The sequence below is a fragment of the Caretta caretta genome, chromosome 1 (genome assembly GCF_965140235.1).
Source record: "Caretta caretta isolate rCarCar2 chromosome 1, rCarCar1.hap1, whole genome shotgun sequence".
In the NCBI taxonomy this organism is placed as follows: domain Eukaryota; kingdom Metazoa; phylum Chordata; order Testudines; family Cheloniidae; genus Caretta; species Caretta caretta.
This window is the reverse complement of record NC_134206.1, coordinates 222933253-222946973: the sequence shown is the minus strand read 5'-3', so window position 1 is coordinate 222946973 and position 13721 is coordinate 222933253. Positions and strand designations below refer to the sequence as shown.

The window sequence follows — 13721 nt, the reverse complement described above, 5'->3', positions numbered from 1 at the left end:
GGAATCCAGAGTAGATCTTTGCAAAAATGTTCAGAGAGACACATGACACCATAGAAAATTTGCCTTGTTTTGGGTTTAACGCACAAAATAGAACCAGCTTTTCGCTTGGTTTAAACCTGCAAACTGTTATGTTCCAGGTTATTGGGAGTGGCTTACATCAAAGCACTGAGTACATAACCCATAACCTTTCTTGATCACATCTGTGTATGGGCCATGCAGACACAAGGATTGCTTGGGGGGATTGTAAACAGGACATTTCAGGTCCCAAAGCAGTCCTGTTACTTATTGCAACTAAAGGAAACCTCCCCTGAGCGTGCACAAGTAACAAGCTGTTCTTGGCACTGGGGTTAGCCATGCGGGCCAGAATTTGCAAGAGGGCTGAGCAATGACCATCAGCACCAGATTTTTTTAAAAAAAGCCTACCTTCCATTTAGGCACTAAATACGTGGCTGAGTTTTTCAAAAGCGCTAAGCATCCAGCAGCAACTACTGTGAACAAAGGGAGGGTGCTGGGTTCTTTTGAAAAACTGCCCCCATAAGTATTTTATCTGCATTGCAGATTCCCCACACAACACTGACAAAACTCTCAACCTCAGCTGGGCAAGACATATTTTTTTCCTGTCCCCCCAAAATTTGTAGATATAAAAACATTTTCCTGTTACAAATCTGGAAGAAAAATTAAAATCAGAAACAATTTTGTGAACCCCAAACTCTCCCAAAAATTCAGTTTGGGTCAATTGAAATGTTTCATTTTGATTTTGACAATTTTTTTATTTTATATGTATATATAAATTACTATAATTAGCTTAGATTTAAAACAAATAGAAAACTGAAAGTTTGTATTTAGCAAATGTAAAACACTTCCATGCTGCATCAAATGTTTGCAAATGTTGTTTTGAAGGCAGCTTCTAGTTTTGAGTGGTCCAAGAACTATACAAGGTACCTGGGTGTGACTATCCCAGGAGGTGTTAAAATGCTGCATGAGATCATTTATATTCCTCTTCTGAAACAATTAATATCTGCCACTTCTCAGGGTCAGAAGTTTACTACTTCATGGTTTGGGCAAGGAGCCTCCATAAACATAATAAATCCATGACTTAGGTTAACATTCCAATTCTCTTTGACCGGTTCTGGTCCTTGTCTAAATTTTGAAAGACAAACATGGACTGATTTTGTGATTATTTAGAAAAGAAAATACCCAAATGTGAGCAGAAAAAAACAATGTGTAGAAACAGTGAGGGAGATGGGGGATCTCCACTTCCTTAAATGGGGGTGGAGGGAAGATTGGCTGAGCTAGGCCCAAATTATAGTGGGCTGGCAATGAGAAAACAGAAGTAGAACAAACACTAGGCAGATTTTGAATGAAAGGATTCCTTTCAGGAAAATTATGTCCTCCTTCTACTCCACAAATGGATTGACCCTTCTAGCTGTGCATCCATCTAAATATTGCACTAAACCTCAGAGAGCTGGGATAGGGACAATATTACACAATGTTTGTTATGAGAAGTTTATATAATAAAAGTAGTAGCATCTGTTTAGATGTAGCTTTCTAATCGATGTAGAGTGCCATGTATTTGTGTGTAAGTCGGGGGTATAATTCCTATGTCTGTTGGTTCAATATCGCTATTGTTGTGCATTGCAAATGGCTTTTGTTGTGTAGCCCATTACCTTGAGCTCTTAATAATGATGAGTGCCCCCTGTGAGGTAGTGCTGAAAGCTCTCGATTCATCATGAAGTCAATGAGAACTGCAGGTACTCGGGTCCTATCAGGAGGTTCTCAGCATACTGGATCGGTAGTGAGTTCCTTTCAATTCCCTACCGGCCGAGTCCACCCCACCCCAGTAAAATAGACTCTGTATTTTTCCTCAGGCAATGCTGCTAAAGAATTTTTAGTCAGGGATCTGACTGGAATAACACCAATTGGCCAGTCCTCTTTTAAAAGAGAGCCAGTTCCAGCAATCTTAGGTGCTCTGTGAAACCATTAGACTGTCTTCAAGGCTCCAGATTCAATGTGTAATATTATTCTACTCTTAACTCCTGACTGCCTCACATTTCTATCCCATTGCAGCTGGGAGGTTTGGACCTGTAGGATGTGGGCAGGAAGTTATGTGTCCAGAATTGGTGCGTGGGAATGCAAGGGGAATAGTAGGTGGAGGATTCCTGTTAAATTGAGTGGGTAGGAATCCACTCCATCAAGGACAGCAGTAGAAAGGGAGAAATCCCCGTTTCTCAGAGGCTTCTGGTTATCAACACCACAGAGCTCTTGGTGAGCACCAAGCAGCAAAACTCTGCAGCGCTTGTGCAGAACCATCTAACATTGCACGAGTGTTTCAACTCATCCCTGATGTAGGGACTCTGTGGCTGGGGCCCCCTGCACCTGCAGGGTTAGCTGTATTGGCTCAGCCACCTTGGAAGAGGGTCTGGAAGCAAAGCAACAATATAGAGAGGATTCAAAACTCAAACCATCTCAAATTTCCAATGTTTACAAAGAAAACACTGCAACTCAATCTTCATGAGCTTACATGTTGGAGAAAGCAGAAAAAAGACTGGGAAAAGCAATTCAGAAAGGGGCATCTGAGCGAATAAAAATCTAACTCAAGGAGAATCCTGCAGAACAGCATGGGAAATGTCCACAGGAAAAGAGATCACCGTGAAATGGATAAGAATCTGAAGTATGATAGCCACCTCCTCAAATGGCACTCTGGTGCTGAGAAATGCTGTCAGTGACCTTTTCACCTTGACCTCGCTGCAGCATTCTTTTAATTGGCTTCAGTTGGGCTGGATTTCTGTCTTTGAAGGGATCCTTGCACCTTGCCATTTAACCATATTTATTCATTTTTCCTGCCTTCTTGTTTCCTATTTTGCGTAGGACCTCCTGAGACTGTTTTATGGGATGCCTAAGTAGCCTCCTTGCTGACTTTAAGGATCTCAGTGTCCTTGCTTTCAGCTTTAGGGTCTTTGTGACTAGTTTCCTCTTTCTCTCCCACCCATCCCTTTTTAATTTTCTTCTTCTAGCCCCTCATTTTAAAGTTGAGTGTCACTGAACTAGTTTGTTTTATATGCCTCCCTGGAGGAAGTTGAAGCCCCTGCTCAGGAGATCCTTAACGGTTGCAGCATTGGGCCGTCTCTGAGGATGCATGCTCCTTTCTTATAGCCCATGGTTGAAGTAGTTTGAAACAGAATGGGGACCTCTCACTGAGGTCAAATTCAACCAAAGAATTGGAGCCCTGGGGAAGCAGTGCTTACCCAAGCTGGGGAGAGGATGGGGAGCTCTCCCTTTGCTCTTCGGGTTGCTGTACTCTTTCTCCTCTCTTACACTAACTCCTGTTTGTACCCTTTTGGAGGACTCACCCCTTCTCCCCTAATTCAACATTTTGAATTAACACCTTAGCAGTATTTAAATAAACAACCATTCCAGACCTTCCTCACGACATGTGGCTAATAATCCTGTTAGGGTTCCCACTGAAAAGGAAATATAGTATGAAAGGAAACATTTTAAATTAATCTCTCACCTCATTAGCAGCTGGAGGCTGTGACATTGTAGCCAAATGCACACAGAAAGAGGTCCCAAGCATAGAAAATTGGCAAGCGAGGGCAGGGGGAAAAGATAATTGATAAAAAAAAATCCAGAGACCTGCTGTTGGTGGGGCTGTCCATTTACATGGCAGTGGAAGCAAATCTTCCACAGCTCTGAGTCAGACCTTGCCCCTTGATTCCAGTGTTTAATGTGGAAGGAGTTCCGTGCACTTTGTGATAAGTAGGCCACATTTATTTTTGTTACAGCTGTTGCAGGCGTCATGGATTTGATGATTGTCGTGGTTTCTAAAAACAGAAAACTGATACTGATGTCTGTCCGTTACTTGTTAATTGGCCACTAATTGACTTAGCTGAACTCACCTAGTCATCCTTTTCTTAGCAAATCCATCCCCAATGCTATTTCCATGGAAAGGTGATTCCTTTGCGTATCCATCCCGGTGACCAGTGGGAGCTCCGTATTGAGGGCTCAGGGGACACTGCTTCACTCGGAACACTGAGAACTTGTAATCAGAATGAAACCAACGGGTTTCCATCCCAGTTCCCTGTGCCATTCAAAGTTGTTGTGATTTATCCACAGGCTGGTTTCTGTGTGAGACATCTGAGCCTGTGCTCAACACTGTGTGCTAGTGAGGTGTACATTCCGGTACCGTGCTCTGCAGCAGCAGCGATAGGGTCTCACTGAACAGCCAACTAACCTCACCATGGCACTTCGCAAAAGTGCCCTTCCTTAGCAAGTACATGTAGCATGGAGGGAGGTTACAATGACCTGTTTAATATGTGGTCTCAGGGCTGCCGTTGCTAGCACACTGTGTTTTTCACGTTTAGGTGGATATCAAGAAGCCTCTTAGAGATGAAACCAATGTTGAAGTCCTGAAGTCCGGGCGCTATTACATTCTCTTACTGGGCAAAGGAATCTCTGTAATCTGGGATCTGGCCATGGGTGTCTCAGTTATTTTGAAAGAACATTTCAAAGTAAGTACCTTTGATTTACTTCTCATTCTCACTAGGAAAGTGCTTCTAATGTTCCCTAATGAATACACCTGGACAGATCCTTCTGGGGGAGCAAGGAAGGAATTCAGTATTTCTTATGTAGGCACGTTAATAGATTCATGGGAAACATTAGGCCCCCTCTCAAAAAACAAAAGGCCTTTCTACTAATACACTATGGACTAATCTTTTCTGTAGCGGTTCAACACTAAGGGCTCAGTTATGGTTCTCAGTAGGTTGAACCATACTAGGAATGGAGAGGGAGGAGGAGCACTTAGGCATCATGCCCTGAATGAGGGCAACTGAAAGGGACAGTTTCTTCTGGGAGCAGGAGGCAATGCATTTCTGAGCAGGCTTTGCTAGTGCTCCCCACAGCACAGTGACCTTCATGAGCAGCAGAAGTGGGCCAATAACTAAATCCATGACTCACCCAGACACACTCCCAACAGAGTCAGTCAGAACAGGCAGTGGTAGCCAGTCTCCCCTTCTTGATCCCTGGAGTGCTGGGAGACTGATTACTCTTGCTCCTTTCTGTGTTGGTATGGTGAGAATGGGGGCTAACGGCCTTTGCCCACAGTAATGCTCCTGCCAGGGGCAGGCATTGTGTAGCCTTGCATCTATAGAGCACGAGAATAAAGAGGTTCATTAACAAAACTCCATGTCACTCTAAAGGTGGAAGATTTATGTGTTTGTGTTTTTTCCCCTGCAAGGATCAAGTGTGTGGTCTGTGTGGGAATTTTGATGGAATTCAGAACAATGATTTGACCAGCAGCAGTAAGCATCTTGAAGTGGATCCAATTGACTTTGGGAATTCCTGGAAAGTCAATCCAGGTTGCGCTGATGTCAGAAAGGTGACTGTGAATGAACTGGGAAAACTGTTTTCTAATGGTTACTACCTCAGTTAGGGATTGCTGAATGGCTGTGGAGGAAAACAAACAAACTAACTGACCCCTCTCCCAGAATTCACACCAAATTGGAATCTTTTCTGAGATCTGATAAAAGTTTAGTTAACTTCTTAACATTTTCCAGGATCTCTGTGCTGCTTGGGTTTGGACAACTGTTTAAACAGCCAAATCATATGATAGAGGCTGTTCTCACAGCATGCCAGCCCAGATGCAGGAGATCCAGCTGTAACTAGAAATCACATTTGAAAGCCTGATCTCACAGCATTTCTAGCTACATTTCCAGAAAGGAGAAGTTCAGATAAACATCCAATTTCCCCTCATCCTAACATTTACAGGCTGTCCATTATGAGCATTTGCTGGCCCTTGGAGTTTTTCTGTATTTTTCTCACCTTTTCTGAACTGCATATTCACCCCTAGATTCCTATGATCATTGCAGAGTGTTTTTTGTAAAGTGTAAAGTGCAAGATATACTAGGGTACCACAAGTTAAGAAGATTCCTAGTAAATAAAGTGCATGGGGACATGAGATTCAGAAATAGAGCTATAACATTAGGGGTTGGAGTCAGGAAAACTTATAATGATAGAAGGATCATGGTAAAATAGGAAGTATGATGGAAAAGGGAGAGAAGGCAAAGCCATGGGCCCAGAATTGGTCATGGCTGCAATATGCAGATTCTTTGTAAGTCACAGGCCTACTCTTGCTCCCATCAACGTCAATGGAAGTTTCAACATTGTCTAAAATGGGAGCAGGATTGGACTCACAATAGCTTCCTAAGGTAACAGATGACTTATAGTTGTCTATGCTAAAAATAAGCATTTCTTTTCTTGCTTCTCTCAGACTCCCTAGTAAAGCTATCCCATTTGTATGTATCACTAAATGATGCACCTAGGCAAGGCAAGCAGCAAACATAACACCATGGAAAGAGCAGGGGGCACCATCATGATATGTGGATTGGCTTCCAAGCTCACTAAAAGGAGGCCCCCTTTAAAGTCTGCCAACTTCAAAGTCACCCATTTCCCAGATCCTACCTCTCTCCCAGTCATTCTCACAAAATGGCTCCCCAACCCATCCCACCCTCATTCCCTAGCGGTTGCTTTTCTCCTCAATCCCCTCTGCCCATTGGTAGCGTCACCATTTCTCTGATTTCCCCCTCCAGTCCTGCCTTAATGGTTCCTCTCTTCCTTCTTTCCTGCTGTTTACCCTCCCACCAGAGGTGTCTCAGTGCACATCTGTAGGTGGCTTTTTCTCCCGGCAGTGGCTGGTGCCACTGGCTGCTCCCTGGCTTTAAAGTAGGAGCTCTTCTTTCTGAGAAAAGGTAGGGATGTATGGGCAGCCCTGCCCCATGCTGTTCCTCTCCCTTCCAGGCTAGCTGGAGGTCTCAGGCACTGTGGCAGCTCAGGCTTCAGCAAGGGCTATACAAGCCTGCCTGGAACTCTGGGTAATTAATTACACAGGCAACTAGCCCAGGCTGAAGCCCATGCTGGTGTGACTTCACTGCTACTGGTACCCGAGTTAACTAGACTAAAGCTAGCTCAGGTGTATCTACAGAAGGTGCCATCACACACCATGACTGCAGTGGAGACATCCTCTGTAGCTCTGCCCCTTCTCTTCCTTTTTCCTTCCTCCTCGTTCCCCATGGGCCAATCAGGAATCTCACATTGGCTCTCTCCCCCTTGCAGCCCTGGTGGCTTCGGCTGTGCTCTGGAACCCCAAGTACCCCAGTGGCCCCAGGGTGACAGCAGCAAGGTTACGATATGGGTGGTGGCAGTTAGAATATAGAAGAGAGTGCAGAGGCAGCCAGCACAGAAACAGCAGCACCCATTCGGTCAAATAGTATCCGGTCACGCTAACAGGCAATCACATTGCCACATCAACTTGGATGGCTACAGTCCAGAGGAGCAGCCGCAGCATTAACACATGACTCAGGCATGCAGAATGGGAAGACTCTCTCACAGTGTTAATAGTAGGGGTGTGCTGCAGCCTACCCTCTGGAAGTGAGGGGCTCATGCCAGTTTCCTTAGTGAAAAACAGAACGTGGCAGGCAGCGTGAGCAGGTGTTGGTACTGATAGGCAGCAGCTTGACTCACAGCCTTGAGCAGAGGCACTTGGCTATAAGAAAGAATAAAGAAGTGAGAAGAAACTGAATTAATACCCTTATTGGTACACTCAAATGGGAAGACTGCTTTTTACTGCTAATAGTTTCTGGGCTTGGGCATGATCTAGCACCATGTTCTCCTCAGTGCCGAATATCCTTTTTCGGGGAGGGGGCAAGAGAAATTTTCTTGCCAGCTGTGCTGAGACTGGCCAGCCATTCACTGTTCCAGCCTAATAAGTGAGAGAATTCAGCATGTGCTCCGCAAAATATCTCTGCAATAAATATTTTCCAGACCACGTGCTTTCCTTTTTCCATGCTGAGCTTGGGGTGGGGGGTGGGGAATGTTGCACTCTCTCCAGTCACAGTGATGTTCTATGTTTTCTGCTGAAGGCAGACATGTACCAATCCCAATGAAAGCCCCCATTAAGTGGTGTCAGCTCTCAGGCTCATTGGAAAGCTACATCTGGTCATTTTTGCAATGTGGATATTTGCTCCAGGTTGAACTAAGGTCACCAAAGTGATTTCTGAAGCTTAAACTACAGTTTAAAAGCCACAGAGGGTAGAGACAGAGAAAACTTTATAATAGAGTTGTTTGAATAACTGATTTTGTGGTTTTGCTGACAGTTCCAAAAAATCAGGGGGGGAAATCATTTTGGATAGACCCCAAAACTGAAATTTTTCAGTTTTTTTTGGTGCACTGAAAAGTTTAAAAAATGGTTTGAACAAAACATATTGTGTAGATTTTGCATTTTTTTATGTTTCTGCATTAAAAAATATAAAATAGAAGGAAATTTTAAAACAAGTTTGTTTCAACCTGAAAAACCAAAACATTTATTTTGTTTAGAAATGACAGAATGAAATGGTTAGACCTTGTTGGATTTTTTTTTTTAAAGTGAACTAGCAAAATATTTTGGTGTTGCCAAATCTGCATTTGTCACTGACAATTTTCATCCATCTCTACTTATGAGGTGATCTAGTCTAGTCTATACTCTGCCCTTGGTGGTAGGTTAAAGCTTTGTCCAATAAATAAATAGTTTGTTATGAAAAATGTCTAGTGTTCAGAGCTGGCCATATATACATGATTAAGTGAAAATCCTGATGTTCTAGGGTCAGGGCTAACATGACAGTCTCTGCTTGTGTCCTATAACATTAAGCTCCCACAGGGGCAGACTATGACTACTTCATTGTGCAATGACAACATAGTGAAGCAAATGACGGTGGAAACTTCATGCAGCATACTGACCAGTGAGATCTTCAAAGAATGCAAAAAACTGGTAAGTCTTTTGTCATTCCCTTATGTCCTCCAGTCCTACATGGGCTGTCCTGAGATGCTTACAGCTGTGGGACCTGCCAATGTGCCACTGCTTGAGAGAGCATCCCAGATGCTAAAGTGAGAAAGGTGTTGCTGGCAGTGATTTCACAGAGGAACTGGCTGAGACCATTTGCCTATTCTAGTATCCCCTTGTTGAGAGTAGCCGGTTGTAGTTGTTTCAGAGGAAGGTGCAAGGGACACCTCTGGTGGACAGTTATTGAATAACAGGCCCATGAAGGAAATTTCGTCTTCACCCTCAGACAGTTAGTAGTTGGCATCTGTCGTTTAGTATGTGGATTTATGCCTTAAAACAAACAATCCCCGCCCCCACCCACAAACAAAAAACATATTTAATTAAATGGTGGATGTTCTCATTATCCATATAAGTGTTTATTTTTTCTTGAAACCTACTGAGCTCACTGCCTTATCCATATATTGTGGCAATGTGTTAATTGTGCACTATGCAGAAAAGGCTTTCCTTTTATCAGTTATGTATCTATTGTCTTTGTTTCATTGAATGTGTTCTCATTCTTTTATTATGTGAAAGAATAAATAGGACCACCACATTTACTATCTCTACCATTCATTATATTCTTATAAGGTAGTTTCCTCTTATTTATCTCCTCTCTAAATTAAACAGTTCCAGTCAATTTCAATCTCTCCTTATACAGAAGGCTTTCCTGCATCTTATCATTTATTTTGCCAGTCTCTGAATGCTGTCTGTCTCTATTAGACCTTTTTTGAGGTAGGGTGATGAAAACTGCACCCAGTATTCCATGGCATGATAATATTTTCATGAGTATACTTTTTATCAAGTTAATACAATATATTTATTCGAAGCTAAATTCAAACTTGCCTCCACAGTGTCCTTTTTAATATCACCAATGGCTAAATCCCTTGGGCCTGATCTAAAAGCCCATTGAAATCAATGCAAGTCTTTCCATTGACTTCACTGGACTTTGAATCTGCCCCCTTTTGTTTTCTCTGTTCAGTGTAATAACTAGAAGGATGAAAAAAAAGGTCAAGGAATCCAGTCTTTTCTGTCCCTTTCATTATTGTGGTATTTAATCTGATAAACAATAGGAACTGCTAAACTTTGTAGATTGAGAATGAAGAGTCCTCATGCATGCGGGTATGGGTTACTTGCCAGATTTATCTGGGTATATCTCATTTAATAATTTCCCTGGCATTGCAGCGGTCTTGGACACTGGTAAGGGTGGCCATATTTCCCAAAGGGAAAATGGGACACCACGCAGAGCTGGCCCAAGCCGAGCACCCAGGCCCTGCCCCCCAACTTCCCTGCGCATGGGGCTGACCTGAGTTGCTGGCCCAAGCCCTGCTGGCTCCCTCTTCCCCTTGCCCTGCACTGGGTGGCATAGCCACTCACCTGAACCCTGCCTGCCCCCCGTGCATTGTTCCCCCGCATGTTCCTCTGCACTCCGCTAAGGATTCACCCGTCACTTTTTTGGCAAAAGTGGGCATTTGTCTGATTTGCTCTTGCCCACTGATGATCAGTTGGCAAGAGCAAATGGGACAAATTCCCACTTTTGCCAAAAAAGTCAGGATGGCTGGGACACAGCTTAAAAAAGGGACTGTCCCAGCAAAAATGTGACCTATGATAACCCTAGCACTGGTGCAACTTGGTCCCTTCCTATTCTGGGCCTGAAACATGTAGGAGTTTAGTCTCCTGAGGGATATAATACTTTGGTCTCTTTTAGGTTGTTTGGTTTAGTGTGCAGGTGCTGGGTGGTGCTGGTGGCCTGTGATATACAGCAGGTCGGACTAGATGATCTGGCGGTCCCTTCTGGCTTTAAACTCTATTGCTCACATTTTAGAAATTAGAACTTTTATTTTTCACGAAAGGGTCTGATTCTCATTTACACTTAGAGCCCCTTACACTTCTGTGACAGCGTGACTGTAATTCACACCTACTTTAAGGCCTTGTTACACTGCTAGAGAGGCATGAAAGAGCTGTAGTATGAAAAAGAATCAGGTCCAAAATGTTTAAATATGCTTCTATATTTCCCATCATTTAATGGTTTCTAGAAACGGCAGAGTTTGCTCGAAGGGTTGGTTATGTTTCATAACTTTGGGCGTGACCATACTCCCATTGACATCGATGCAATGGCCTCCAGCGACTCCAGTGGAAGTCAGATGGGGCACCAAATGAACAGCCAAATGATATCATGAGCAAGTCCATTTAGAAGCAGGAGATGCATGAAAATGAGTTTATCCGGTGTAACTCTCCCTTTAGGTGAATCCGGAGCCGTATATGGATATCTGCATGTATGATACTTGTGCCTGCGAATCTATTGGGGATTGTGCTTGCTTTTGTGATGCTATCGCAACCTATGCTCATATCTGTGCCCAAAAAGGTGCAGTTGTTCACTGGAGATCACCAACTCTATGCCGTAAGTACCAGGCAGCTGAGCGAAACACCTAGTAATGGCTTGGCAGGAATTACTGCAGCAAGAAATATCAAAGACATGCTCGTTTTTAATCTGCTGATGGCTCAGCTAGAACACCTTTTCATTAAATCCAGTCCTGCTCCCACTGATGTCAGTCAGAGTCCTGCTATTAATGTTAATAGGGACAGGACTTGGCAAGGGTCCCCAGTCCTGGGTGATGGTTCCTCAGGGTAACCCTTTGTCTTCTACATTTCCATGCACATCCCAGATCACACCTTGAAAAAAGATGGGGCTCACTCCTTTCATTAGGGAGACACGATAGACTTGGAAATACAAATCTGAACTAAGAAATGGAAATGTTTGCTGTAAATGTTTGCTAAATTGAAAGTAAATTCCTAGCAATTATTTCTAGTAACAGCCAGTGATATTGATCACAGTATAGGTTTGGGTGTATGAAAAGAATTGTGTGAATACTTTGCCAGCCTCTGGTGTGCCTAAAATAAACACTTCTCTGGTAAGTGTGGCTATATATGTGACTCCAAGCCTTCTGCCTGGATCCTAGAGCCGTGGTGAATGAAATCTGAGATGGCTTTTTAAACTGATTCTTCTTATCGCATAGCACAAAGTTGTGAGGATCTGAACAAGCACGAATTGGAGTATCGGTGTGAATGGAGATATAACAGCTGTGGACCTGCCTGCCCTATAACATGCCAGCACTTTGAACCTGTGGCGTGCCCTCTGCAATGTGTAGAAGGATGCCATGTGCACTGTCCTGAAGGTAAACCCACTGTCTTCTTTACCCAGTTAGTTGGCATTTTCTGCTCAGCTCCTATCACTTACTGGTATCTTTGTACCCCCCCGCCCCCGAAACGTTGCATGAAATGTTTTTTTTTTTTTAAGACTGGAAATAAGCAGATTTGTAAGTTCAGTGGCTGTGAAATGTTCATATGCAAAAGTTACATCTTTAACAATCTTACTGGTAAGCTTGCATCACTCTTTCCATCAAGGAAAGAAGATGGTGACCAGATGTTCCAGTTTACTAGGCTCATCCTGGTTTTCTGGAGCTGTCCAGAATGATTATATTGAAACCAGGGTTTTGACCAGATCTCAGTGGAATCCTAGGGCATCTCACCTGGACTTAACTTCTGGTGTCCCTTATTGTTCCTGTTTTCTGTGCTGCACTGGCCACACAGTCAGAAATCTCCCTTTACACCTTTCATCTGTTCGGAGTCAGGAATAGGAGTGAAAACCATTCTTGGCTTAGAACTTCTGAGAGGCACACAGTGCATTGAGGCAATGGAGGCACGGGATGTACATTAGGGAATAGAGAGAAACATTGTGGGCAGTGACAGCAGCGCCTTTAAAGGAGGACGAAGCAGGGAGTGGGAGAGGAAGATAGGAGGCGAGCAAGGAAGGCAGGGGAAGGGAATAGAAATCAAAGGAGGGAAGGGAGAATAAAGAGAAGGAAGAAAGTGGGGGGAAAAAGGAAGGGAGAGGGAAAGTGAGAAAGGGTGCAGAGGACAAAATGAGACAGAAAATTGAGAAGAATAAGTCAGAAGGGCAGAGAGTTGAGGAGAGGAGGAAACTATATACTGTAGGACCAACAGTCACAAAACCAATCCATTCCCCTCACCAATCCCCTGTGCACACACAGAGCAGAGCTATCAATCCAGGGAGTAGTGAGAGTAGAATCCACTAGGTACATCTTTAAGTAGTATGGTGTTTAGCACTTAAATATTAGAGCAGGTCCACACTACTGCTTAAGTCGATCTAACTTGCATCGCTCAGGGCTGTGAAAAAGATACCCCCGTGAGCAACGCAAGTTACAGTGACCTAAGCGCTGTCCACACCATTGTATGTCGGCGGGAGATGCTCTCCCACCAATGTAGCTTCCGCCTCTCACGGGGGTGGAGTAATTATGCTGAAGGGAGAGCGCTCTCCCATTGGCATACAGCATCTTCACCAGACGCTCTACAGCGGCGCAGGTGGATCGGTGCAGCTGGGCCGATGTAGGGCTTTTAGTGTAGACCTGCCCTTAGAGTGACAGATGCCTGAGTAATACCTAAGATGAATAGTCATAATGGGGAGAAAATGATAAATCAACCTACAAGAATGCAGTAAAAAATGCCCAAAGGGACCAAGAAAAATCAGTAATGTGGATGTAAAAGGGTAAATGCCATTTTCTTCTGGTGCACCTGGTTTTCAGTCTAAAAATACATTCACCCTGTGTGTAGCATGAGCTACTGCATATAATATGCACTGGTGTTAGTATTTTGAATAGCTCAATAAAAATGCTATGGAGAAAATAAAGATTTACTTGGTGTCAAACTAACAGCTAGTTTAATATGAAGAGCATGTTCTAAACCTTTGAGCACAATCCAAGTATCATTGATCTTGTCATATTTTTAAAGCCTCTAAATACAGCGATCAGCTTAACATCTGCTTTGCAACTTATGAAACCCTGCTGTGCTGTTTTAA

At 43.6% G+C, this 13721-nt stretch overlaps 1 protein-coding gene across 1 annotated transcript in view; it reads left to right on the top strand.

Moving 5' to 3' along the window:
• VWF (von Willebrand factor) overlaps positions 1-13721 on the top strand; it is a 234618-nt gene that overhangs the window by 100290 nt on the left and 120607 nt on the right. The window contains exons 22-26 of the mRNA XM_048823921.2: positions 4362-4508; positions 5234-5374; positions 8678-8797; positions 11090-11246; positions 11863-12021. Of these exons, the coding sequence (XP_048679878.2) occupies positions 4362-4508; positions 5234-5374; positions 8678-8797; positions 11090-11246; positions 11863-12021 (724 nt within the window). The remainder of the gene's footprint in view (positions 1-4361; positions 4509-5233; positions 5375-8677; positions 8798-11089; positions 11247-11862; positions 12022-13721) is intronic.